This window comes from Vipera ursinii, assembly GCF_947247035.1.
Source record: "Vipera ursinii genome assembly, chromosome: Z".
Lineage (NCBI taxonomy): Eukaryota > Metazoa > Chordata > Lepidosauria > Squamata > Viperidae > Vipera > Vipera ursinii.
Genome location: NC_139517.1, coordinates 44,471,473 through 44,499,424, shown reverse-complemented (window position 1 = coordinate 44,499,424; position 27,952 = coordinate 44,471,473). Strand labels below are relative to the sequence as shown.

The 27,952-nt window shown below is 38.4% G+C and overlaps 1 protein-coding gene across 1 annotated transcript; it reads right to left on the bottom strand.

The window, feature by feature from the left end:
• Window positions 1-1,077: 1,077 nt before the first annotated feature.
• On the bottom strand, window positions 1,078-26,961 carry CDKL2 (cyclin dependent kinase like 2). The gene is made up of 14 exons (XM_083376743.1): window positions 26,749-26,961; window positions 24,363-24,553; window positions 22,404-22,598; window positions 21,366-21,544; window positions 19,790-19,902; window positions 19,494-19,633; window positions 17,420-17,508; window positions 14,039-14,162; window positions 9,615-9,904; window positions 8,930-9,023; window positions 6,780-6,897; window positions 3,656-3,762; window positions 3,124-3,171; window positions 1,078-1,758 (listed from the first exon to the last, which is right to left on the bottom strand). Exons 2-14 carry the CDS (start codon window positions 24,528-24,530, stop codon window positions 1,747-1,749), a joined length of 1,677 nt encoding a protein of 558 aa, XP_083232869.1. The 5' UTR covers window positions 24,531-24,553; window positions 26,749-26,961; the 3' UTR covers window positions 1,078-1,746.
• Window positions 26,962-27,952: the final 991 nt, after the last annotated feature.

The window sequence follows — 27,952 nt, the reverse complement described above, 5'->3', positions numbered from 1 at the left end:
CCTCTCCAGTGGCGGATGCAGCTGTTGTGCAGCAGCAGCAGAGCTTTTCACCCTCACTTCCCCCTACCTCCAAAACAGCAGAGGGAGACTAGTAAGGCAACCAAGCCTTCCCCACCCATCCTCTGTAGCATGGCAATCCGGCTCAGGAGGGGAGTGAAAGGGAAGAGGCAATCAGGCAGCTGGGTCATTGAATGGGCAGGGGGACATCACTGAGTGAAGAGTGGCCTGGCTGTGTGGGCCCTGAAGTGGGTGCAGGGCATGTGGGGCAGCTTCACCCCCTCACTCACCTGCCTCACTTCGTAGCGACGGCACTGGCGCCATGCCATGCAGCCTCCTGCCACAAGTGGCCACAGAACAAATGTTTTTTTAATTAATAAACAATGGTATCCATGGGGGGGCATGATGGATCAGTGGTCAAAGAATCTGATTTTGTCAGCTAGAAAACTAAAGCCCAGGTTCAAGATCTGAGCACTGTGCAACAGGGTGAACTCCTTGCCGGAACTCCTGCCCCCTAGAGTTAGAAAGTATGCAAATGTGAGTGGATGAATAGATATCACTTTGGTGGGAAGGTAACAGTGTTCCATGTGCCCTGGCATATAGTCATGCTGGCTACATGACCATGGAAATGTCTTCGGACAACACTGGCTCCCTCTGCTAAGAAACGGAGATGAGCACTGACCCCTAGACTAGGACATGACTGGACAAGGGAAACTTTTACGTTTATATCCATCCATATTTTTAAAAGTACTTTTTTAATGAAAGAATTGATTTGTTTCCATTACAATGCTGAGGCCAAAGAAGGTAACACTTCCTCATACAAATTCCACCAAGCAGCATCCGAACATCAAGTGTTTTGCCATAGTTGCAGAACCTCCCTCCTTCATTATGTTTTACAAAGCTTTTAGTGTCAAGTAAAAGAAACTTCACATTGCCATCAGCTTCCAAATCAGCATATTCAATATCACAGGGAAAAAAATTGTATTTCTTATGATGCCATTACAATTACAATAGCAAATCCAAAGGACACATCTACAAATCAAATTTAAGTGCCTTTTTAAATATTAACTTTAGTTTGTGGAGTGCTAAATATGCAGAAATGTAGTGAATCCGTTTCTGGTATTTCCTGGAGAGAAGGAATCAATCAGGTATCTGTTTACTCAAAACAGTAATAATATCTAGAATTTCCAAATGTGTTGAAGAGTTATAAGGGCAAATATGTACAAACACTGATATTCACACACTTTTTAAGCAACTTCAAAAACGTCTTATACAAGAATGCTAATAATCAATTCCATTATTTGGGTGCAGTGATAGTAAAAAAATACTACTCAAATAATATTAACTTCAATTTTTGTACAACGGTCATAGTATTAGGAACATATCATTTAGTGAGATCCATGAATCAAGGGTAATTAAAGGGTAAATGTAGATAAAGGCTAGTTCATAGAGAGCCAGTTTTCAAATATAATGTTTAGGAGTGGATTTTCCTTGAATGCATGCTTGTAACTACATGAATTCAGTGAAAATCAGGAAATGAATAGAGAATCATAGAACTATGCATAGCTGCAAGCATTCTCTCAATCTTGATAGAAAGCTTATACAAAGAAAAGTACCCCTTGAGTTTGACTCCTGGTGACTTCATCGCTGAACTTGACTGGTGGTTAATTATTTCCAACTTTCCAGGGTCTACAAACTTGAAATTTCTTGATGATCTTTGATCCAAGTACTAATCAGGTCACATTCTGCTTAGATTTTTTCCTAATTCATCCAAGTTAATTATAGAAGGAAAGTATTTGTCATAGACATTGCAAATATAAGCTATAACTTTTAAGTTTTAACCAAAAACATAAAAATAATATTAAATAATAGTTTTATCTTTTATCAAAGCATTATCTTCTCTTTTTCCTAAATACCATTACTAGGTCTATTTGCGTACTGTATTCAGTCACAGTTAACATAACCATGCTCTCTTGAACAAACCACCACTGGCAGGGTTCATACAATATGCTAAGCTTATGGCTGTAGATTGTCAGAATCAATCCATAGTTTCACTATGAATTCACAGTTTATTTCAATGGAAATATATACTAATTTTGTTTTGCTTTAGGAATTTACAAAAGATTGTATTTATTTATATTATGCATTTCTGGACCACCATATCCCTCTCCCTGCTAGATCAGAGCTAAGGGTTTTTAGCGCAAAATTCTGGTTTCCACAGGACTGAATTTTATTCTTAAAAGAAAGTTAAAGAACAAGATATCATGTCAATGGCCCTCCCCTGATTTCTTTATGACTTCAGTTCAATTTGCAAATTGCATAGCAAGGAATTTGAAATAAAAAGGTGAAAAAGTTATGCTCGTAAAGTACCTATTAGTGTAAGACAATGCTCTAAAATCTGCCTCCCCCATCTAAAAGTACTTATATTCTTGACCTCATACTTCATACTAAGTAATATATAATTTCACAGGCATGTACAAATGATGATGCCAAAATTATGAAATGTGTGTAGAGTTGTCTGTTCTTTCGTATTTGTATTGCAATGGTGAATGAAAGTATGTAAGGGCTGAAATTTGTGTAGCAATATTTAATATATGTTTCATCACTCACCCTGTTTGGCTCCATAGATACACATGTCTGATTTCTTTGCCATTTACCATAATATGTGAACTGCCAGTAAAAAAAATCTTTAAAAGACTGACTTATTGGATAATGGCAGGTAGCTTTTATATACTATAGAAAACGTGAATCAGCATTAAAGAAATAGGAGAATTTCACTTAAACAGTTAAATCTGTTTAATTGTTATGTTCAATTGTTAGAAATATCTTCCCACAATTTTCTACCAAATTACATCAGTTTTCAAGATCACTGAAATGATTAATTGTAGATTACTTTCTTCATCATTTTAAAAGAAGTAGCAGTGTTAGTACCATAGTTCTAGTTAACATAAAATCATTTTTTTTCCTTTTACTGCCATTATCTTAGCTACAGCAAAATGCTAGGAATTGCCTCCCCCTCCCCCAATTTCAAAGTACCTCCATGATAAGGGTGTAAAAATGCTGCAGGTGTGTGATCAATGGGAATCAAGTAAGAGTTGCCAATTCTGTTTATTACTAATGTTCTACCTTGGGGAAGGTGGCTTCTGATGCATCTTGCAAGGAGCTTCCAGATATCTGCAAATCAAGTAAATTTTGATTGAATTTCAAGCAGGGTAATGTTTGGCCAGCAGTCAGTGTTACCAAAAATATCAGTAAGAAATAACAATAACTAGAATTTATTGTCATGTTTGATCATGTTAAGATAATTTTATGAAATTCTATTATGTTCCCTTATTAAAAAGTCCAACTTCATAAATATTTCATCTTTCTCTAAAGATGCTATCTCATATTTCTTTTAAGATAATACTGATATAATAATGTTCTAACTGAGCTGTACCAAATATGATCTTCTGTGCGTTATTTTCAATACATTTACTAATAAATACAAAGGTGAAAAGCAGTATGTTTTTTCTTCCTAAGGAATAGCCTGGATTTTTTTAAAGGAAGGTAAGGATGCATATTGGAAAGATACATGCCTTGTAGATAATAATAATAAGAAAAATTACTGCCATAAGTTGTGTGTGCATTTTTTACTCCCCAAATAAAAGGAACTGAATACCTGATGCAGAGCCAGGTTTGGATTTTGAAGATCTATTGTGGCAAGAGATGGCATGCGAGACTCTGGAACAATTTTATTTTCTTTCTTTAGAAATCTGGAATTCCAAACTATTTATGGAAAAAAACATTTGATTTTTGTTTAACAGAAATTACCCTTTGTAAAAGTAGCAGACTTCCTAAAATGTACAATGCTACATAGGACTTTTGAGCTGCTTTTTCTTTTTATTTGACTGATTCAACTATTAATTTGCCAGTTATTGATTTATAACAGGATGGAAAACATGAGGCCCTCCACGACTGCTGGACTGCACTTCACATTATCATCAGATCACATGCTGGCTAGGTAGGAAGGTAATTAAAGCTTAACAGAAGCTAGAGAGTTACACAATATCTTTTAAACGAGGGTTTTTTCAAGTTTGTTAGAGATATGTACCTCAATTATTTTCCAGTCCCTTAATTAAAAAACTAAAATGGACTAAAATAATTTCAGACAAGTGGGCAGACTAGCATCAATCACACCTGCAGCAAAGACAGAAGGCCTGCTTATTAGGGGCTGAACATGTGTGCACAAACATATGCATAATGAATTTTAGGATATATCACATACAGAACTTGCACTCATAGGAATGAATTCAAAAATCACTCTAAAAATAAAAAACATCTTAACTACTGGCCTTGTCATTTTAATGATCCTAGTTTAGATAGAACAGGGTAAATTTTCATTTCAGAAAAATGTTAACTGGCAATGATACATTGAGCTATACTTTTTAGCTTTGAATGTTATAATTATTCAACTAATTCTGAGCTAGGAAATTAAAAGACTGAAATCTTTTATAGAACTTTTGCTGAAAATGGATAACATGAACAAATGATTTGTGGATTTTTTGATTTAAAAAGTTTGTTTATTGGAAAAAGGAGCTATAATGTGCAATATGAGATGGTGGAGATTTAATTTAATTTAATTTAATTTATTGAGATTTTTATACCGCCCTTCTCCCAAAGGGACTCAGGGCGGTTCACAGGGCATAAATATAAATAACAATAACAATACAAACATTAAAAGACAATTAAATCAAAGCCCAAGTTAAAACAAGAATAATAAAACAAGCCTATAAAAAACCCATGTACCCCCATCAGGCCAGACCCGCTAGTTCAAATAAATGGGTCTTCAACCCGCGACGGAAGGATCGGAGGTCTGAAGCCATCCGGAGCTCGACCGGCAGTTGGTTCCATAACGCCGGAGCACCCACAGAGAAGGCCCTCCCCCTGGGGGCCACCAGTCGACATTCCTTGACAGGAGGCACCCTGAGGAGGCCCTCTCTGTGGGCGCGCACAGGGCGGAGGGGAGTCGACGCCGGCAGCAGGTGGTCCTCGAGGTATCTCGGACCCATGCCATGTAGGGACTTAAAGATCATAACCAAAACCTTGAACCTTACCCGGAAGACAACTGGTAACCAATGCAGCTCATGGAGCAAAGGTGTAACATGGGAGTACCGGGAAACTCCCAAGACAACTCTCGCGGCCGCATTCTGTACCAGTTGGAGCCTCCGAGTAGTCTTCAAGGGAAGTCCCATGTAGAGAGCGTTACAGTAGTCTAGGCGAGAGGTCACGAGCGCATGAGTGACCGTACATAAGGCCTCCCGGTCCAGATAGGGCCGCAACTGGCGCACCAGGCGAACCTGGGCAAAAGCCCCCCTAGTCACGGCCACTATGTGATCCTCCAAAGTGAGTCGTGAATCTAGGAGGACTCCCAAGTTGCGAGCCCTATCCACAGGGGGTAAAAGCTCACCCCCTATAGAAAGAGGTGGAACATCCCAGGTGTCCCGGGAAGCCGGAATGTACAGCCACTCAGTCTTGTCAGGGTTGAGTTGAAGTCTGTTCCTCCCCATCCAGACCCGAACCGCCTCCAGGCAACGGGACATCACAGTGAGGGCATCACTGGGGTGGTTTGGGGTCGAAATAAAAAGTTGGGTATCATCAGCATATTGATGATACCCAACTCAAAAACCACGAATGATCTCACCCAGCGGTTTCATATAGATGTTGAACAGGAGAGGCGAGAGGACCGACCCCTGAGGAACTCCACAAGCGAGAGTCCTAGGGGTCGACCTCTGCCCCCTGCCAACACCGACTGCGAGCGTCCCAGGAGATAGGAGGAGAACCACTGAAAAACCGTGCCTCCCACTCCCAATCCCCTGAGACGCTGCAGCAGGATACCATGGTCGATGGTATCGAAAGCCGCCGAGAGGTCTAATAGGACTAGGACAGAGGAATATCCCCTATCCCGAGCCCTCCAGAGATCATTCACCAGAGCGACCAATGCCGTCTCCGTGCTGTGCCCGGGCCTGAAACCCGATTGGTAAGGGTCCAGATAATCCGCTTCATCCAGGACCAGAGGGAGCTGATGCGCCACCACACTCTCAACAACCTTTGCAAGAAAGCGAAGGTTGGAGACTGGACGAAAGTTGTTCAATACAGCTGGGTCCAAGGCAGGCTTCTTGAGGAGAGGTCTCACCACCGCCTCCTTCAAGATGGTGGGGAAACAACCCTCGCTCAAAGAAGCAGATATAACCGCCTGGAGCCAGCCTCATGTCCTCTCCCTAGCTGCATAAACCAGCCAAGAAGGGCACGGGTCCAATAAACATGTGGTGGAACTCAGCTTCCCCATAATCCTGTCCACTTCATCAGGGGTCACAGAATCAAACTCCTCCCAGATAACATTGACAAGACCGCCCGCGTCCTGATCGCCAGACTCTGCCCAGCTGGAGTCCAAACCGGTCCGAATCCGAGCGATTTTATCCGACAGATGTTGACTAAACTCCTCGGCACGACCCTGCAAGGGATCCTCCCTCACCTCCTGATTAAGAAGGGAGATGTAATTGCTATGTTAACTGCTGCAAACTGCTACAAAGAAGTTGCTTTTTAGGTATTTTTCTTTTTCTTATTCTCTTTATATTCTTCACTTTTTCTTTTTTTACATATTAAATAGATTTATATGGCTGCCCAACTCATACACAGTGACTTTTTCCTTTATGCTTCTGTAGTTTTTTTAAAAAATTCTTTGTAAAACCTTCATTTAATAAAACTTATTCATAAATATTCTATAACCAAACACAAAACCTTACCATCCACACCTTTGAGTTCAGGAAGATGGCTGTAATTAAGTCCTGGCAAATGAACATCTGCTTTAGAAAACTCCCTCTTTTTTTTGAGGGACTGAAGAGCATTGTTCTCTTTTGACATCTATTACCAAACAAATAAAATGTGATGGTGGTTTTGCAAAAAAACAAAGTCTAAATTGAAACACTGTATGCAGAGTTTATATAAGCAGTACTAAATATCTACTCCATCCTATCTTAATAGTGAGCCCATTCTCTAACACTAAAAGAACTTTAACCAGCATAATAGATGGAGTGGGGGTAGAGACGGGGACAACAAGATTTGCAAATAGCTACAGAAAGAAGTGATAGCTATTGAAAATATAATATTGGAATATTGGGAAGGAAAGGAGGCTATAATGAAATACTTAAGTTAAATGTGAGGGCTATTCTCCATTAAAAAAAAGTTTAAAGCTTGAGTTGCATCTAATAGTAGAAGATAGACCTACTATCTAAGCAAATTGTGCCCATATCTTGATAAGCTTTCAAAGCAGTTCATAAATGAGTGATGAGAACACATACCAAAAATGATAATATTTTGTGTAATTTGGACAGTTATGAAGGTATGTGTGTGTACGTGTACATACATATACATACGCATTAATTACAAATTTGAGAAGGATTGGAAAAACTTTTTTCCCCTTTAAGAAAAAATGCCTAGTTTTTCTCCTGGTGCTGTGCATGTTTCACTGTAGATTTGCTGGAAGGATTCCTTTATTTTTATTGATTTTATTTAAATTGCCCAGGGAACATTTTTGGTTGATGAGTATAGTAGAATATTTTAACTAAATGAAAGGATACCAAAATAACAAGGAAAGATAAAATGTTAAGAGAAAGGCCCTAATTGCTAGGTACACATGGAAGAGTTATGGGGAACTTTGTTTTCTCTTTCTTCTTTGCCCACTTTCCAAGGTCTGCATGGTCATCCTATGGTTTCTCAAATTCCCACGAGATGTGGAATAATAATAAATAATATAATCAACAACAACGATGATGATGATGTTGGAAGGGACCTTGGAGGTCATCTAGTCCTAACCCCAGAAAACTCTATACCATTACAGACAAATGGCTATCCGGTCTCTTCTTAAAAACGTCCAGTGTTGGAGCATTCACTGATTCTGGAGGCAGGTTGTTCCACTGGTTAATTGTGCTAACTGTAAGGAAGTTTCTCCCTAGTTCTAGGTTTCTTCTCTCCTTGATTACCTTACATCCACTGCTTCTTGTCCCACCTTCAGGCGCTTTGGAGAATAGCTTGAGTCCCTCTTCTTTGTGGCAACCTCTGAGTTATTGGAACTCTGCTATCGTGTCACCCATAGTCCTTCTTTTCATTAAATTAAACATACCCAATTCCAGCAACCGTTCCTTATGTCTTAGCCTCTAGTCCCCTGATCATCTTTGTTGCTCTTCTCTGTACTCTATCTAGAGTCTCAACATCTTTTTTACATCGTGGTGACCAAAACTGGATGCAGTATCCCAAGTGTAGCCTTACCAAGGCATTATAAAGTGGTATTAATACTTCACGTGATCTTGATTCTATCCCTCTGTTAACGCAGCCTAGCACTGTGTTGGCTTTTTTGACAGCTGCAACACACTGCTGGCTCACGTTTAAGGAATTGCCCACTGGACACCAAGATCCCACTCATAGTTACTACTATTGAACAAGATACCACCTATACAATACCTGTGCATTTGGTTTTTCACACCTAAATATGAAACCTTACTTTTTCATCATTGAATTTCATCTTGTTAGATGGTGCCCAATGTTGAAATCTGTCAAAATCCTTCTGTATCTTAAGCCTATCTTCTGGAGTGTTAGCTATTCCTGCCAGCTTGGTGTCATCCTCAAATTTGATGAGTTCCCCATCTATCCCCTTGTCCAAATCGTTGATGAAAATGTTGAAGAGCACTGGGCCTAGAATAGAGCCCTGGGGCACCCCACTACACACTTCCCTCCATGTAGATGCAGTTCCATTGAGGACCACACAAACCCATGTTGGCTTTTAGTAATGACATTGTTTGCCTCTAGGTGTTCGCTGATTGTTTGATTATCCTTTCCAGAATCCAGAATATAAATACCAAATATCAGGAAGGTTCAAATATTTTCAAAGAGAGCTTACCGATGCTGAGAAAGTCATATTATAGTGACCTGCTGGTGATTTTTTGCCTTGCTTGATACAAGGATTGAAATATATTTTCCTTTTCTCATCAGTTCTAAAAAAAACATACACAGAATGGGCATCCTTAAATTTAAAAGCCACGTCTAAGACTATATAACTGAAAAATACAATTGTCCCAGACTGATCTACAGCAGAAGATGTTGAGAGTTTGCAAAAATTAATTAGATCTACATTTGGGTCAGTATTTGTATAGAAGACTGCTAACATGAGTTATTATTGAAGTTGTCATGCCAGATAATGATTACAGTAGGTAACATTTGCTAATAGGAAGGTAAGAGTTTTCTCCCTCCTTCTTCAACCTTCCTCCAGCCTGTAATATCTACTCAGTTACAGGTCTTTTATTCTATTACAACACAATTGGTGGTGGTTGTTTTTTAACTAAATACTGACAATGAAGCCTAAACTTAAGAAAAACACTGTTGGAGCAATTCTCACTTTTTGTAGGATGAGACCTTCATCCTATTTGGAAATAAGTATACTGTAGCTATATACTTAGAAATATGAATTAGTCCTTAAGTAACATTAGATAATATGCAGAGATATGCATTTTTTAAATATAAATGGCTAAAGTGTAAAGTAATCTGCAATACTGATACCAATTTGATAATTTATTCTATTTTTGTACCTGTAATTATGGTTTCCCAATGTTGTCCCTATTGTGGGAGTCCCATCGATGCTGGATTGTGTGGTGGAATAATTCTGTGCAATGGGAGGAATTACCATGCTTGGATTCTTCACATATTCTAGGCTACTGTTTGAATCCTGTATATATGTTGGAATTGTATTAAATTGCCCAGCACTATTATCATACAGAAAACTCATACGTGATGACCTTTCAGATTTCAGTATGTCAGCCTTAGATACTTTCATTCTGAACAGCTTGGAGTCTCTGAGCTTTGAATTCACACCTAAATCCTGTTACAAGACACAAACCAAGTACTACAAATGAACTGAATATAAGTAAAAATTAATAGGCAGTTATATGAAGGTCACAGAAAACTGTAATTCTGTTATCGTTTGTACTATTTAGTGATGCTAGGAGAACTACATGGGAAAAAATATTATTTGTATCTGCAAGAGGCAACCAATCACATTCAAATCCACAGAACTGCTCTATGTATGTACAATTATCCTGATCCAAGTATGGAAAAATACAGCTTTTGTTTTATCTCAATGAAACACAAAAAAGTCACATCTATAATAAAAATTCAACAGAAATGGCAATAAATCATCCGAGTCTGTTATCAAGTATACACTAGACAGTTATTATCAATCCTGGTCCTCTAATGAGTTTTCCTGCATGAAATATACATATATTTCCAATTATATCTATGTTCCAATATTCTATCATCATTTGACTCAAACCCGACAGCCAAGATGCTGAGTTTCAGCAAAAAAAAAAAAAAAAGAAGGATTTTCAGGTCTTCCTCTCAAGGTGGCTGCTGCATTGTAAGGGCTTCCCCCCCCCCTCTTACTGAAGATGTGCTGATTTTATTGCCAAAGCTGGTTCTTTGGCAGTGCTGTTCCCTGGTTTTAAATGGTAGCACTTAGGAATGACCCAAGACGACTTTTGGACAATCATGGCCCCAGTTGGAAAGGCAGGGTCTTGAAAGTTCCAATTCCCATTGGAAGTGATCAAAGTCACTGAAGTATACATCTTCCTGCCAGCAGTTTCTTAAGGATGCCTGAATATTAATTTTCACTTTTTGAATGTATTGCTTCATTTTGTTTTTTGCTTTAAAAATTGATTAGCAGTTGAATGCTGATTTATTTCAACCCCTTGCTGGACTCTGTTTGCTTTTCTTTTTGGTATGATATTTCTTCTTTTTGTTGTGTATATTCCTCCTTATGCAAACAGATGAGGGCCTGAATGTTCTCTATCATACCATTAGTGAGTTATCAACTATTTGTTTGGAGGCTGCTGTTATTGTTGTAGGGGACTTTAATCAGGTTTCCATCAGTATGTGAACTTCACAACCAGAGGTGAGAATACATTTTGTTTATTCTAGCATCATGAATGCATTCAAAGCTATTCCCAGTCCTCACCTTGGCTCTTCTGGCCATCTCTCCGTGCTGCTTATCCCAGCATATAAGTCTCTATTATGAAACAGGTGAGGGTTTGAGCGGAGTGATCTACAGAAGTATTACAAGATTGCTTTGAGTACACGGATTGGGGCACGTTTAAAGAAGTTGCTGTAGTTAACCAACATATTAATGTAGACGAGTGTGCCACCGTGTCTGCATATATTCAGAAGTGCATTGAGAATGTCTGTGTCCTTAAAAGCCTCATGGTGCAGGCTAATTAAAAACCATGGATGACACGTGAGGTTCACAAGCTATTGAAAGCACAGAATGTGGCTTTTAATCCAGTGATATGCTGGTGCTTAGAACAGCCGGAGCCAATTTGAAATATGCCATAAAAACAGCAAAGCAATCCCATTGCCAGAAAGTTCAGAACTTTTTTCAGGACTCTAAGAACATCAGGTGTATATGGCAAGGCATCTAAGCCATTACAGACTATAAGCTGGCTCCATCATGCTGTACAACAGTCTTTTTTAAATGAGCTGAACACATTTTTTAAAAAAAGATTTGAGGCATCAAATATTACCTGAGTGGAAAGCCATACCCCATCCTGATGAGAAAAAGATTAGCTTTGATGTTAGCTCAGTCTGGAGGACATTGTGGAAAGTTAACATTATAAATCAGCAGGCCTGGATAATATCCCTGGGCATGTTCTTAAGGAGTATGCAGATGAGTTGGCTTGTCTTCTTGCAAATATTTTCAATCTTTCATTGCAGCAGGCAGTTTTAAGACTCATTATTTTGCAAGTGCCAAAAAAGTCTTCAATCACAGGTGTTAATGATTATCACCTGGTTGCAATTATGTCCATCATTATGAAATGTTTTGAAAGGCTGATAAAGGACTTTATTGTACCCAGCCTGCTTCCAGCATTTGACTCACTTCAGTTTGCTTACTGTCCAAACAGTTCCACTGAGGCTGCTGCTTCCTATATTCTCCATCTGAGCTTGGCAGACTTAAAGGAATATTGTTTGTTGACTTTAGTTTGGCATTTAATACAATCATTCTTCAGCATTTAGTAGATAAATTGGGCCTTTTAGGTTTCAATACTCCTTTGTGCAACTGGGTTCTTGATTTTTCTCACTGATAAGCCGCAATATGTGCGAGTTGGGAACTATTATTTTTCGCTCATATTCTTGAGCACAGGTTTTCCTCAGGGCTGTGTCCTAAGTCTGCTGTCTTTCACTCTGCTGACGCATGACTATTGGGCAAGGTTTGCTACCAACCATATTGTGAAGTAAGCAGATGATACAACTCTGGTGGGCCTTATTCAGGATAACAAGGGTGATTACAGGAGGAGGCAGAGGATTTGATGAACTGGTATAATAAAAACAGCCTGGTTTTAAATATAAGAAAAACAAGAGATCATTGTTGATTTTAGAAAAGGCAGCTCTAGCCACACACCTCTGTATATTAACAATTCAACAGTGGAGGCGGTTAATAGCATCAGGTTTTTGGGTGTGCAGCTGATGAGGTTAGCTTATGAGTCACTGGTGAAGCGGGTGGAGCAGTGCCTACCTTTTTTCTGCATTATATGAGAAAGCACATCTTCTTTCCCCCCTCCTTACCACTTTCAATAGAGGGAGGATTGCAAGTATCCTTTTGTATTATTTTGTGGTTTGAGGTATTACTGTTTCAAAAGGAAGGTTGTGAAAGAACAGTAAGGATGACAGAAAAGATCACTGGAAGTTCATTTCCTTCTATTTAGGACATAGCATATAAGCATTGCTTGACCATGGTCCACAGTATTGTCTGGGGCACTCCACATTCCCTTCATGACTAGTTACTTTCTGGGAGGAGGCTTTGCAGTATCTGAAGCAGAACAACTAGATTCTGTAATAGCTTTATAACATATAGTGTGTGTGTATGCACAGCATATATATATATATATATATATATATATATATATATATATATATATATATATTCCTTGATAAGATTAAATGGTATATATATACCATTTTTTCCTGAAAATAAGACCCAGTGTTATATTTTTTGGGGCACAAAAAGATGCATTAGGGCTTATTTTGAGGAAAACACAGTATCAAGGTGATCAACCCGTCTGGGCACAAGAGGCAGCAAGCATGCAGGACCAACAGTGTCAAGCAGCAGCCACAGTCCGGCAGCCCTTTGGCACAGCACAGGTAAGTCTTAGCATGGAGGGAGAGGTAGGAGGAGACAGGCAATCTGGATGTGCTGTGCGGCTGCCTGGCTTGTGGGAGACTCACATGGCAGCACCAGCAACAGGTGTAGGCAGAGATACGGGCCAGGGCGGGGGGAGGCAGGCGATCCAGATGTGTTGTGTGGCCTCCTGGCTAGCGGGAAGCTCACATTGCAGCACCAGCAGCAGGCAGAGGCATAAGGGGAATGCAGGCAATCCTGACGCACTATGTGGCCACCTGCCCTGGCACAGCCTCAGCCAAGCCAAGAGATGGTGGGACAGAGTGGGCAGCATGTCTAGATTGCCTGCCTTCCCCCACTGTGCCTCTGCCTCTGCCTGCTGCCAGTGCCGCCGTGTGAGCCTCCCACAAACCAGGCAGCTGCACAGTAAGTCTGAATGACCTGTGTTGTGTGGGCTATGGCTGCTGCCAGACACCGTTGGCCCATGTGCTGGCCACGCCCACCCTTTTGAGTTTATTTTTAGGTAGGGCTTATATTAGGAGCATGGTAAAAAAATCAGGCTATGGCTTATTTTCTGGGTGGTTTTTGGATTCTTTTGAATTATTTTTTAATTTGAATTTGTACTTTGTATTTTAATCTTGTCTTGAACAAAATATATAACTAAAAATAAAGAAGGAAAGGTTTCAGAGGAACATAGCATTCAAAATAGGATGTTATGGAATTCATTCTTTCTGACAATCCCATCTCAAACAATGAAGAGTAATTTCTCATAGGAAAGATTAAACTTTGCTTTAAAAGCATTTATTCACATACAGTTTTAAAGAAGAAAAAATCCTGTGTTTTACAAACCTGGATTAAAAGCATTTTTCTTTCATCGCCCATATCATCTTTGTCCTTCTTATTTATTTTTGGTTTCTTGGGTACAGCGTGTTCTTTTTCTTTTTGAATCTTGATTTTAAGTTCTTTAACAAATCTTATGTTCCATGTTAAATGAAAACATAAAAATGAAACTGTTATTAATAAACAAAAGCATTTACCTATCACACATTCACATTTAAACCCCCTTCTTATATTTTGTTATTTAAAAAAACATAAATTAAAGCAATCTTTACCATATTGGTAAGTAAAGACGTTGGTAAGTAAAGATGTAGCCAGAAATACAACAAGATACAAATAAAACTGCCACTTAAACAAATCTAAGGAAAAATACAGAATATACCATGTTTCCCCAAAAATAAAACCAGGTCTTTTTTTTTACTCCAAAAGAGGCACCAGATCTTATTTCGGTGTGTGTGTGTGTATGTGTGTCTTTTTCATTCACCTCTGGCACCGAGGCACCAGATCTTATTTTGGGATGTGTGTGTGTATGTGTGTCTTTTTCATTCACCTCTGGCACAGATAGCCCCAGCTAGCCAGCCCACTTCTGCGGCTTAAAGAATGGCTTCATTCTGCAGCTGAGAATGGAACACCAGTCTGCATTTCGCAGTCAGAGGCCTTGCAGAACCAAGTCATGAACTGAATCCATAGCTTAGTTCTTGGCTCCAGTGGCCTTTTGGAAACGCGACTGTGAAATGCAGGCCTGGGGATGTCATAGAAGAAGTGGGCTGGGGAGGAGAGGTGTCATGCCTCCGTCTGAGCCTGACTCCGAGAAAGATATGGAGTGCTTTGTTGAGACCCAGGAGTGGGTGTTGGTAGGGACTGTAGAGAAGAGCAGGCTGAGGCAGGCCAAGGCCCTTCAGGTTTGGAACAGGAAAGGCATAGTGCAGATGAGGAGCAAGCCCCCCCACCTGATCCTAGAGCAAGGAGGACAGAGAGGAGGAAAGAACAGTGGAGGCAGGCTCAATTGCTCAGGAGGAGAGTGTCCCGACCCACTTCACAAGGCACACCTGGGGACTAAGATATAAGGAGATGCTGTGGGGTGGGGCATTTGCCAGGAACAAACGTGTTATCTTGAGATAGTGAACTGTGCTCGTCTAACCTGGGCACTTTGAAATCCGGATTGGATGGTTTCCTGCTTCACAACCACAGAAGACATTTCTGAGTCTTTCCTTACAGACTGCAGGCAAGCCAAGAGTTAAAAGGACTATTTACGTTTTGTTTTTATGTTATCTGTCTTGTCTGTGTGTGCATTGATTGAACTCTTGCCAGCTTACGTGGGAGCTTTGGGGGAATTTGGGCAGTGATTAAAGAACTGTTTCTTTGCCAGCTGACTGCTTTGCCTCCATTCGGGGCCTGGCTGCAAGGTAAATGGGTGCAGGACGCATGGGGCAGCTCCATACGCCCACCCTAGCTTGATTTTTAGGTATGTGCCTTGCCCCAAAACTAGAGCGTATTTTGGGGATAGGTCTTAAATTAGGCCCACCCACAAAAATCAAGCTAGGGCTTATTTTCGGGGTAGGTCTTACTTTCAGGAAAACACAGGTATGTGACTCATGGCTGAACTATGGAGTCCTTGATGCTCTCTGAGTGTGTAATGATGATTGTTACCTATTCAGGTAATGAAACTGCAAACAAACAAGCTCCAAGGGCATAAAGGACTTCACAAAACTTTATAAAGCTACTCAAAACTGGTTTGATAGAAAAGGAAGGAATCTTTAAACAGCTGTAGGAGGAACTCAAGATTATTTAGATCAGCACTGGCGTATCTATATATTCCTAGCTCTTGTTTACATCCCATGATTTTGTGAGTTTACATGAGAAATACATGCACCATCTAGGCAAAGTCAGGTCCTGGGTACAATGGGTATAGGGTCATCAACAGGTTTTGATACCAGGTTTGATAACATTTTGGCCCTGCACTTTGAGCTATAAATTTTGACACAGACCTAGTGCTGAGTGCTGTATACAATGGCCATCTTGGGGGTTTTCTGCTGTTATTCCCCTGGGGCTCCCAATAGGTGGATGGATATTTATTATCATCTTGCTTGCTGTGTTATCTTTTTGTGTTTCTGTTTAAATCTGTCTGCTAAAGTTAACAGTAAGGCTTATTTTTGTCATGTATATGTTACACTATCATTTCAACAGGATGGCTGCAATCTTATGTTTCAAAGCTTTGATTTGCTGGTCAATGACTGAAATAAATAAATTGACTATAATACAAAAAGGGATTAAAAATTATAGGTAGTCCTCAATGAACAATTAGACACTTATTAGCCATTCAATCAGTCTCTCCCAAAAGTTACTCATTTCAAAGTTACAGTTGCTGCAGTATGCCAGTGATTATTCATCTTTACAACTGACTGCAGGAAGCCACCAGCTCTTCCTCATCATTTGACCTGGCACCTGAAAGAATCATCATGCTTGGCACAAGTGGTCCTGTGCTCAGCCTCCCAGGGCCTCTCCTACCCGAGACACCCATGTTCCTCTTAACAATCTGCACCTTCATTTAAAGGCTTCATCAGGGGCAACAGAGGGCAGAGGTCATTAAGCAAGGCCATCTCTCTTAATGACCATCATGACAAGCGACAGTAATAGGCAAGTTACATTATGGCTATATCTTAAGGACTACCTACCTGTATGTATTTAAATATGTTTTTTCACTCTTCCCCAGTGTCCAGTTATTTTTTAATTAATGCTAGTTATAAACTCACGAGTAACAAAAAGATTTTCACATATAGATTTCCACTAAAAGTACAATCCAAGAAATCAACAAGAATATTTTTAAAAAATCTTCCCTGTACAGAGAAACTACTGTATCTGACCATGAGTTTATATTGTTCAATTGTTCATAAATAATCTACCGGTATGTGAGCTAAATAGATGTGAAATGGGGCAGTGTCTAATATGAATTAAGCATCATTTGTAAAGTTCACTTCCTGTTAAAAGAAATTCTGGGTATTCTGGTTAGTCATATAGAACTGGCACTAAACATTTGATAGCAAACAAGGAGCAACTACTTTACATTGATACAGGAAGTGAAGTAAAATTCTTCTGCAATGAAGAATTAGCTGGGTCAGATCATGTCCTATGCCAATTTCTTTTCTTGAGTTATACTCTCAGACCAAATCTGTCATCAACTTTCTGAGATTAGAACGTTGCAACAGAAAAGGAGTAAGTAAACAGGTAAGGAGTGTCATTATTCCCATCTATGATTTTCACTTACTGACACTGCAACTCTTTTGCAGCTCCAGAAGTCACCAATATCTAGTTCCACCTTTGTATATGCTAAAAGGAGAACATCTCACTATTCTTTCTTTTTAACAGGTATTTTGATAAAATCAGAAAACTCACCTTTCAGCAAACCCATCTTTGTTAAAGAGGTTGCACTGTAGCAGTTCATTACAAGATGGCCTCTTTTCTGGATTAGTTTGCAGACATTGCTGAAGTAAGATTAAAACTTTAACTTGTTATACACAATGGAATCAAATAAAAGGATCCAATGGACTTTTTTAAATACACACACACAGTGGAAATGGGAAGGGAGCAATGACAGAAGCTAAAATGTCAAACATTCCGTTGAGCATTCCAAACTTTTAAGTCTAAACTAGTTTTCTGTACTTTTGTAGCTAAATGAGGATTTATTCAAATGGTAATCACATAAACCTAATCACACTATTGCCAAGAAGTTCTATATCTGAAATTAGAACATCACATCTCAAAATATAAAATTGATATTGGAAACAGTACAAAACTGAGAAACTTCTAGTCCCACTTGAGGCAGGAAAGCTGGGTGAGTCACTTTGGGTCAGTCATTCTTCCTTCAACCCAACCCACTGCACGGGACTGTTATGGGGGAAATGGGAGGAGAAAGGAACATTAGGTATGTTTGCCACCTATCAACATAATAAAGGTGGGATAAAAATATAATCTACAAAAATAAGTGAGCAATCAAATACTCAAAGAACAGGAAGCAAAGACATTACAGCTCAGTTGTTTCAAGATATTCCAAAATTTTTAAGCTGTCATTTGAACTAAGAAACTGATACTGAATAGGTTGCACAAGTCTTCTAAAAAGTCATTCAGAATGCACATTAGCATATTTTTACAAACGAAAATAGACATATGTTTCTTTAAATGCATACAGGGAGTCCTATAATGGAGTCTGCCCATTAAGGTTACGTGGCAGTTGTTAAGGGAGACTGTTTCTTCAAAGACTCCAAATATCAACCATACCAATGGTAGTCACTAACTGAATGCATGGGTCATTAAGCAAATGTCCCAGCATGAGGTGCTGTGGAGATGCAGGGAAGGGCCAGCACAGAACTTGTGTGAGTTGGACAGGATGCTGAAGTACACCACAAATGCAAGGAGACTGGGAAAGAAACCCAGTTTGTCCTAGAATGGGAAAAGAAATCCAGTTTGCTCTAGAATGGGAAGCCCCAGCACCCCAGCCCAGCCTCACTCTGGAAGGGAAAGGCAGAAAGCAGGTAGATCCCAGAAATGGAGCAGCCATTAAAGCCATCAAATTCAAGCCTTTCCTCACACACAGCAACAGCAATCAAACTATCCCCTTGGTGGATTCCGTCCTGCTGGTGGCTTTTCATAACATAGCTGTGCTTACCCATGTCTTTGCTCTTTCCCCCACCACTGACAAGATTGGGTTTAGTCCCCCATCTCCACCACTCAGGCCCCAAGTCCTACCTGTCTGCAATTGCCAAGGATAATGGCTGATGATAAGGGAGCTCCCTCTTTGTTGTGGAGCCTCGCTGTCCAAGGGGCTAGCAGCTGAAAAGAAAGTGGGGCTGCCCAGCAGAGAGAACGAGAAAGAGACAGAGAGATAGAGATAGAGATAGATAGATAGAGAGATAGAGAGAGAGAGAGAGAGAGAGAGAGAGAGAGAGAGAGAGAGAGAGAGAGAGAGAGAGAGAGAGAGAGAGATCTCCAAGGCCTGCAGGAACTTGTTTGGAGGGATATGGGGGAAGAGACAGGCCAGGCTGGGTGGGGGGCGATGCAGCATCCCTGTATTTGATTGTAAGGACAAATGACTGTAAGAACCCTGTAGCGGCCCTAACTTTGAAACTGGGTCATTAAGTACTTTCGAGGGATCAGTCATAACTCTGAATGGTCGCTAAGCTGAAAACTAGAGATCTGGGTTCTTTGGAAGGATCTCGCGGTTGTTTTCATGTACATATTTATATATCGATTCTTAATTTTGCTTTGTATTCCTGAAAAACAAAGTAGGAGGGCATGTGCATATATACTAAGATAGTTAGAAACAGTTTCTAAAGCAGCCAAGTGAGTTTAGGAAAAGATCATCAATATTGAAATGTTTGATTTTTCAATCAATATTCAATTTCAAAGAAACTTAAAAGATTCCTAAAGTCATGATTCTCCTAATAGGAACAGACAGAAAGATCAAAATTACCTTTGCAAATTCTATGACTGCAATGGAGAGTTTTGAGTATCGTTTTTCAAGAGGTTCTAACTCTTTGATTTCGGGCAATCTCACTCCAGCAAAGAGAGGATTTTTGTAGAATAACTTCTGGTGCTTTGGAATTAAGTTACCTAAAATTAATAATTATTTTTATCAATAATAAGTATAACCTTGCAAAAAAAATTGAATAGTTAGCTAGCTAGACAGACAGACAGAGAGACAGGCAGAGACTGGCAGACATACAGATAGATAAAAAGCATAGACAAAAAGACAGGATGCATTCTTACCTAGACTTTTCATAATATGGTATAACTGATCAATATCAGAGTCTCCAGGGAAAAGGGGCTCTCCTGTAAGCATTTCAGTTACCAGGCAGCCGATGGCCCAAACATCAACAGCCCTGCAAATAAAACATACTTATGCTGTTCCCTGGTTTTAAATGGGAGCACATAGGAGTGACCCAAGATGACTTTTAGACAATAGTGACCCAGTGGGGAAAGGGGGTCCTAGACATTCCAATTCCCTCTAGAAAATGATTGTGAAGTCCCTAAGCATATCCATCTTCCTGTCAAGCAGTTTCATTTTCTAAGCATGCCAGAATTTTAACTTTCACTTTTTGACTTTATTGTTTTATTTTGCTTTTCGTTTAAAAATTGACCAGCAGTTGAATGCTGATTTATTTCAACCCCTTGCTGGACTCTAAGTGCTTTTTCTCTTTTCTTTCTGATATATGTTGTTCTGGATAACCTCTGTCCCTTCTGTATGGAAAGCACAGCAATGTTTGAGGAGGTGGTGAAGAGACATTAAACACCACAGTATTTTTTGAGTTTGCAAAATACCTGGAATTTATTTTTATTGAATTTTTCTTATAATTTTGGATTCAAATATAGAGAAAAATATTTTTTCATTCTCTGTTCCCTGATTTAAGTTCCACCAATTAAAATGAAATCTGAAATCTAAGAAAGATGGGTGGGAATATATGCAGTTTATAGCTAGCTTTCTCTTACATAAACTTGATTAAACTTTAATGATTCTTCAAAGAATGTTACAACTGGAAGCTTTATCTTTGGATAAAGATACACAAAAGGACTTTGATCTAATTCCAGATCAAAGAGAGAGTCTCACAGCTGAAGAACCAGTGAAGTGGATTTCATTTGTTGTTGAGATGTCTAAGTCTCTATACTTCTCCAACATTACGGCCTCAGCTGGAAGAGAAGGAGACAAATTCCTTTCCTCTACAAAGACAGAGGGAGACTGGATGGATTTATTACAATTAACTAGTAATTACTTTTGCTTGCACTCTGACTCGAAGATAGACATATTCTGGAGACTGAATTTTCTACATTTAATTAAACAACAATTGACAAGAGAGGATATTAAGAAACAAACATGGATTTTTGACCAAAGATGATCTATTTATAATTTTTGGGATGATTCCAGATAGTTAAAATGCTGTGGTAAATTTTCTACAAGTTTCTTAGCAGAAAGATTTGAAACTTTAATTTTGTTCTGTTTTACTATTATTGTTTTTCCTGCTAACTACTTTGTCACTAATATAATATATAGAAGACAGTTCAACAAGTTGTTAATAGATTTAGTAGTTTAAAATATTTGGGAGGGCCTGTTTCACAAGTGGCAGGAACTAATTGTAGTAATACATTAATCATTATTCAACTAAAGGGGATAATATGTTTATAATGTGTTGGGTTTTTTGATACACCCTTTTTAATGTTCTGTTTTGTGTGTTTTTTAATGTCTTCTTGGATTTTTATTGAGTTTTCTATTTTGCATTTTAACTTTGTTCTGAATAAAAAAAATTAAAAAAATAATAATATTTTAACATTGAATTCTAAATTTCCTTACTTGCCATATTTGATATCACCTATTAATAGCTCAGGTGCTCGATACCACCGTGTTGCCACATAATCTGTGTAAACTTCACCAGGAGCTGCCAGAGTTCGAGCAAATCCAAAATCACAGAGTTTGATAATTCCCGAACAGGAGACCAATATGTTCTCAGGTTTAATATCCCTGTGTATGATCTTAAAAAGGATGCATATCTATGTTAGCAAAGTCATTATAAACTCATTATGGAAATTCCTCTATAGAAAACATCTAGGTTCTTCAAACTGACATAAAGAGGACAGCCTGCCTCACATTCTCATTTGTCAAATGGAACATTATGTGAGATACTGTACCGCAAAAAGTCAATCACAGATGGTCCGTGATGTTATATCTCCACACAATGAATTGTATTGTAAAGAAAGGATGTTTTTCTAGAAGTAAAAAAAAATTATAACAAAATACCAACCCTAACCCAAATAATAGACCCTATCAGAGTATCTACCCTAATCCATATACAGTATGTACAATGTAACACTTTTCAAAAAATGAGGAATCTTAATTAATGGGATTTTCAAATACATGAAGAGAAATGTCTGTTAAAGAACTGTTCACCCAGCTGTGAAATATTGTGCTATCTCAAAGGGAGAACATGTACGTTTACTCACTTTATATGAGCATGCAAGTGATAAACATGCAGAATGTTCAGAAAATATTCAGACAAGCATAATAATCTATTCTTGCCTTTGAAAGAATAGCTTTGCATACTACCCCTGAAGCAACTATTACATCACCAACTAATGAGGGAAAACACGACACAAACATGTCACTTCCACAAAAAAGAATAGAAATCAAAGAAGGCAGTTTAGTTTGTTTTCATTAGACAGCATACTGTATAGTTTCATAGCTGTATGGCAAGAAACATGAAAATACAACATCAGAATATTTTAAATCCTTACAAATGTAGATTTATTCTGAAATATCAAACTGGCATCTCTCTCAAAAATCCTAACAAGAAAATAGACAAACAAAAATAAATAGGTGCAGTAATTTACTTACATTATGACTATGACAAAATCCTACCCCTTTTATAATTTGAAATAAGTATTTTCGAACTCTGTTATAATCCAAGCCATTGGGAAACATCTCAAGATCATCAAGGATTGTGTGATCTACAAACTCAAACACCAGATACCATCGTTTTTTCTTCTTACAGACTTCCAGCAAGTTCACCAAGTTCTCATGCCTTAATTGCTATCAGGAGACAAAAAGTGTGTCATAAAACTACAAGGGATGGCAGTATGTTGCGTGAAAATATTCACAATAATTGCCTCTTGAAGAATATGTATATGATTAAGTAAATCATACAAATACTTCCAAATACTATTTTATGCATGTTTCTAGGTGATAGTACTAATAATTATTAATATTCACAAAGTATTATAACATTACAGTCTCAATATTTACAAAATCTCTTTTCCCTATCACTGTATTTAATTCAGCAATCCATTACAACTACAGTACACTATTTTTTTGAGATAATTCCCTAAAGGTAGAAATTTACTCCATTTATTTATTCAGCAAAATCTAATTGACAGAACAAAGTTAAATACTGCTTTAATTCTATGCCCTATTTCTATTAGGCCAAGACAATAAGATAAATTGATATAAATAATATATTTTTTTAAAAAATGATTTCTTTTTCCAAATATTAGATTTCTCTAAACACTAGAACCAAACCAGTGTCTGCATTTACTGCAAAGGATGAGGAGAGCACATCTTTCTCCTTCTGTCCTGGCCACTTTTTACAGTGGCACAATTGAGAGCATTTTAACAAACTGCCTCACTGTCTGGTTTGGTGGCAGCAGTGCCTCAGATAGAAGGTCCATACTGTGAGTGGTAAGGACAGCCAAGAAGATCATAGGAAGCTTGCTCCCTGGTATTCAAGATGCTGCTTATAAGCGCTCAAAGCATTGTTAGAGACCCCACACACCCACTTTATGGTCTGTTTCTGTTGCTCCCTCTGGGAGAAGGCTTCAAAGTATTTCTAGCAGGACTGCATGATTCTGTAATAGCTTTGCTCCCTATGCCATCCTCCTGGTAAACTCTCAAGATTCGTTTTTCTCGCCATGCACATGTATACATAACCTGAACTAGATTGTTGTTTCTCTGTGTCATATAATATATGTGGGTATATCCATAATTCTGTATTTAATTATTTATTTATTTTTGTCATATTTATGTAGTATATATCAGTGGTGGTAACCCTTTGAGAGCTGTATGCAATGAAATTTCATTTTAATGTATGCCAATTAGTGTACATTCAAAGTGACAATAAGGTTAGTATTCTATTCTATGTTCTCTTCTATTCTAACTCTATATCTTGAAATCTATAGTTTGGTACTATACAGTGATATTGTTTAATAAATATAGTAAAAGAGAAATTACAATCTTTTTTCTAACTAACCATACTAACTACAGCAGCAAAAGTATATCTTGATTTATCTAAAGATCAAACAAAACCCAGCTTTTTAAAATGTATGGCTTTTAGTTGAACAAATGGTGTATTTCCTATTAACAAGTTCTTCCTTACTTGATCATCTTTAGTTATGCTTGCAATTCCCTCCAATAATACTGATCTTCTCCTTTTCTCTAAAAACAGTTTTCTGTATACCTTTTGTTTAATATTTAACATGCTGGAGCCCAATTCACACTAAATATTAATCATCACATAGTTTGGATTTTGGTTATAACAATTATGGTTAATAAACTTTTATGGCTTTTTTGTTTTGGGAATCTGACCAATAAGACAAATGTATGAAATCAGTCTAAAACTAAACAAAAGTATTTGCACACATCCTTTTGATGTTATTTTACCTGTGACATCTGTATTTTTGATTTTTAATAAACATAAAGAATAACATTATAGCAAAGATAAAAAAAATCTACAAGATTACATACATTAAGTGAAAGGTCACTACAAATTTAGAACTATGAGCTTATCAGCCATTATCTTACCTTGAGAAATTTTATTTCTCTCAGGGCAATTTTTTTAACCATTTTATCATCTTCACTTTCCAAAAATTTTTTGATGGCAACAACTCTGCCATTCTCCTTGTTTCTGCATTTCATCACCATTCCATAACTTCCTTCTCCCACAAGTCCAAGGATCTCATATTTTTCCATCTGAATTTAAACAAATGAGTAGCCTGTAGCATACAATACACAGTGTACATTAGTTAATACACATGTATAAGCAATAGACTGTATATGTCCCAATACCAGTGATTCATTCTTTTGCACATAATATTTCAGCTTTTCATTATGATAATACATATCACTAATCTTCACTTTGCAAGAAAAAAATGAGAAATACTCAAGGGATGAGTATATGAGAAAAACATAATAATGTAATTATAGACACTTGCCAATAGGTGTTGAACATTTAATGAACTAAACTAGAATTAAAATATGTTTTAAGCTCTGTACTGAAGGGAAAAATATTTGTTTCAACCTTGTCCACTTCAGTAGGCTGATCTGAGCATAATGAAATAAATGGAATAAATTAAAATGTCCCATTGAATTTATTTGGTTCAGCTTCATTAGTTTTACAACACCATGTGTTCACAGTGTGAGTATTATGTCATGTTTTGATTTATATTCAATATTTATATTTTAATTAAAATAATGCTGAGGATAATTTACAATGAAAAAATTAGGAACAGATAGATGATAGTTTGCAAATTCAACATAAATTCATACTATCAGGGGAAAAAAGCAAAGTATGCTTCATATATACCACAAAGATAACAAAGTTATAAATAAACACTGGGTTGAAAATATGTGAATCCATCCAGGATACTTTTTTGTCACTCTCAGAAATTCTGCTTTAACCTGACTGTCCTCTCATAGTGCAGCTGCTGCTTCAGAAATAACTTTGTTTTACCTATATTTAAAAGTATGTCATTTCAAAAGCACTTTAAATAAAAAAATTAAAAACTGAGTATCAATCTACAGTCACCAATTTATAATAAAATAAAGGGAGAAAAGTTAGAACTTCAGCAATATGGAGTTCAAAAAAATCTAGCAATGTGTGCCTTTTTTTTAACCAATCTTGAATGTATTGCGAAAGTATAGTTTTAGTAGACTTTTCATAAGAAGGAAATCTCTCCTATTGTCTCCCTTAATAAAATCTCAGTTGCCATATAAAATAAGCATTATACAGCAACAAAATATGTATCTTTGGTTTAGATTTTAATCCCACCTGTTTTTTAATAAATAACTCAAGATGGCCAACATACCTAATACTCCTTCTTCCTCCTGTTTTTCCATAAAAATATCCTGAGATGTGAGTTGGGCTAAGAGAGATTGGTCCTATCACCCAGCCAGTTTTCAGGCCTATGATGGGCTAAAGCTCAATTTCTTTTTTAGCCAGGTGCCTTAACTGTTAATCAAATCGATTGAAGCCATGGTTCACTACTATGATCACTACTATGAAAGGCTGTATAAAAATGTTCCTTTGAATTAGGGTTCTGGATAGTGGAATTCAGAAAGGGAGGAGAGTCAAAATCAGTAAGATGATGGAGTGTGGGATTTGCCTGTTTGAAGCATGCATGAAATGGCATACATACCAAGGAGGTGACAGGCAGAGTGTTATGATGCAAACCCCATTTTGCTGATTTTAACTCCCACCCTTCCCCCACACAAATCCAACTGCAACTGATGAGGAAAACTGAAGAAGAACTAATAGTTCAATACATGGATATGTAAAATTAAACTTATCTGGAAGCACATTATAGTGCCTGTAGCAATGTATGCAATACTATAATAGGTTTAGAAGATACACAGTATGCAACACCAAACTGACAAACTAGCCTCTAGTAAAAAAAAAAAGTCCGTTCCTATCTTGAGCCAACAATAGGAGGACCTAAAATACCGGACTTCCAAAACAGCAAAGCTACTGTTGAAATCAGATGCCATCTTGGTTACTTGCTTCCCCCTATACTCGCCACTCACGTAATACTGTACGATACTGATTCTCCCCCACCCCCAAATCTCAGGGGGACATTCCATGTTTGACCTGAGACATTGGAGAACCGCAATCACCAAACCCAAGCTACCAAACTCAAAGGATCTCATCCCATATTTTCATGTAGATATTTAAAGCGGGGAGCGCTATAAATTTCTACATGATCATCACTCCATCCCACTAGTTTCCAGCCCGCTCTTCCGGAGTCTTTATCTGGGTTGCCTTCTCTCTGGCAGTAATAGGGTCTCGAGGACAGGAAGGTCAACTAACAATCTGAGTACGCTGTCGAGAGGGCCCGCGTCATAAATCTTACTGCACGCTTGTTAGAGCGCTGTCCCAAAGCCTTCTTCCTCCTGGCAAAACAGTAACACTTACTGAAAATCCAGATTGCACTACGGTATTTCTGATCCCGAAGTTATTTGCACCTGCAGCAGTAGGCGCAACTCACCGGTCCTGTTCCGCTTGCAAAGTTCCCTGGCGAAGCTTGCCCGTGCCTAACCATCACAGACTCCTCAGCTGCAAGGCTTTTTGGGGAGCCACAAACCTAGGGGAAGGTGTGAGGGTTCCGCACAACGCGAGCTTAGCTGCCCGTTGCGAGAATGGAACGCAAAGGCCCAGGCAGTATCCAATGGCAACAGTCAGCTTGCTCTTGCAAAACACATACTAGGAGCAGTGGCCGATGCACGCCGCCAGAAAGGGAGGGGCAGCTCCAGCCTCTGGGGAAAGAGGTATCAGTGAAGATCATCTTATGCTCTTCACTCGGTTGCAAATCTGCAGTCAATATTATGGTTGAAAGATGTTTATCCAATACAGAAGCAAGAGCTTGAACAGTAGATGAGTCAGAAAAAGGAGCCCTATGGCTTGAGGGGGAAAAAAATAGCCAGCGATGCGTAACAAAACTCAGGCTTCGCGGTGAACGGCAAGAAATACCTTGCCTGTTTCTCTCTTCCCTATCCTTTTTACTTTGCGGTAGAGAAAATGGAAGGATATGACTGCAAAACTTCGGCTGGGACAAGTGGGGGGGGGGAGTTGCCAGAGGTTTATAGGATGCTGCACATTTTTTTAGCGATGAAAGGCTTAGAGACTTCAAGGAAGGCAGGATCGCAATCATCCTCCGACTGTGGCATCATCGCCTTTCCCTCTTTTCCTCTTGGAACAGAAGTTTTTTTTTTTTAACAGTGCGCCATTTCTCCCAAGGCTGCTGTTCCCCCCCAATGAAGTATTAAAATAGAAGTGGGGCTCTGGGAATTTAAATAGGGAATCTCACTGTTCCTGAGGGTAGAAACCACCCACTATATCTTGAATTAAATATCCAAAAGTTATTCATCCCCAATCATCTTTAATACAAAATCTTCTGATCTCATTTGAAGTGAGAAAACAATTCCTTCCCTTTGGTGCCAAAGCCAGAGGGTTACAGGTGGCAGTTGGAAAACAGAATGATTTCCATTTCCCCAATATGCTCCCTTTTAATACATTAAGGTCTCTAAAAGAACCATATAAATTACAAGAGATTAAAGCAAAATTTGTGCAGTTCGGCTGCAATCCACCTTGAGAAGGCAATTCACTTTGGGGGAGTGAG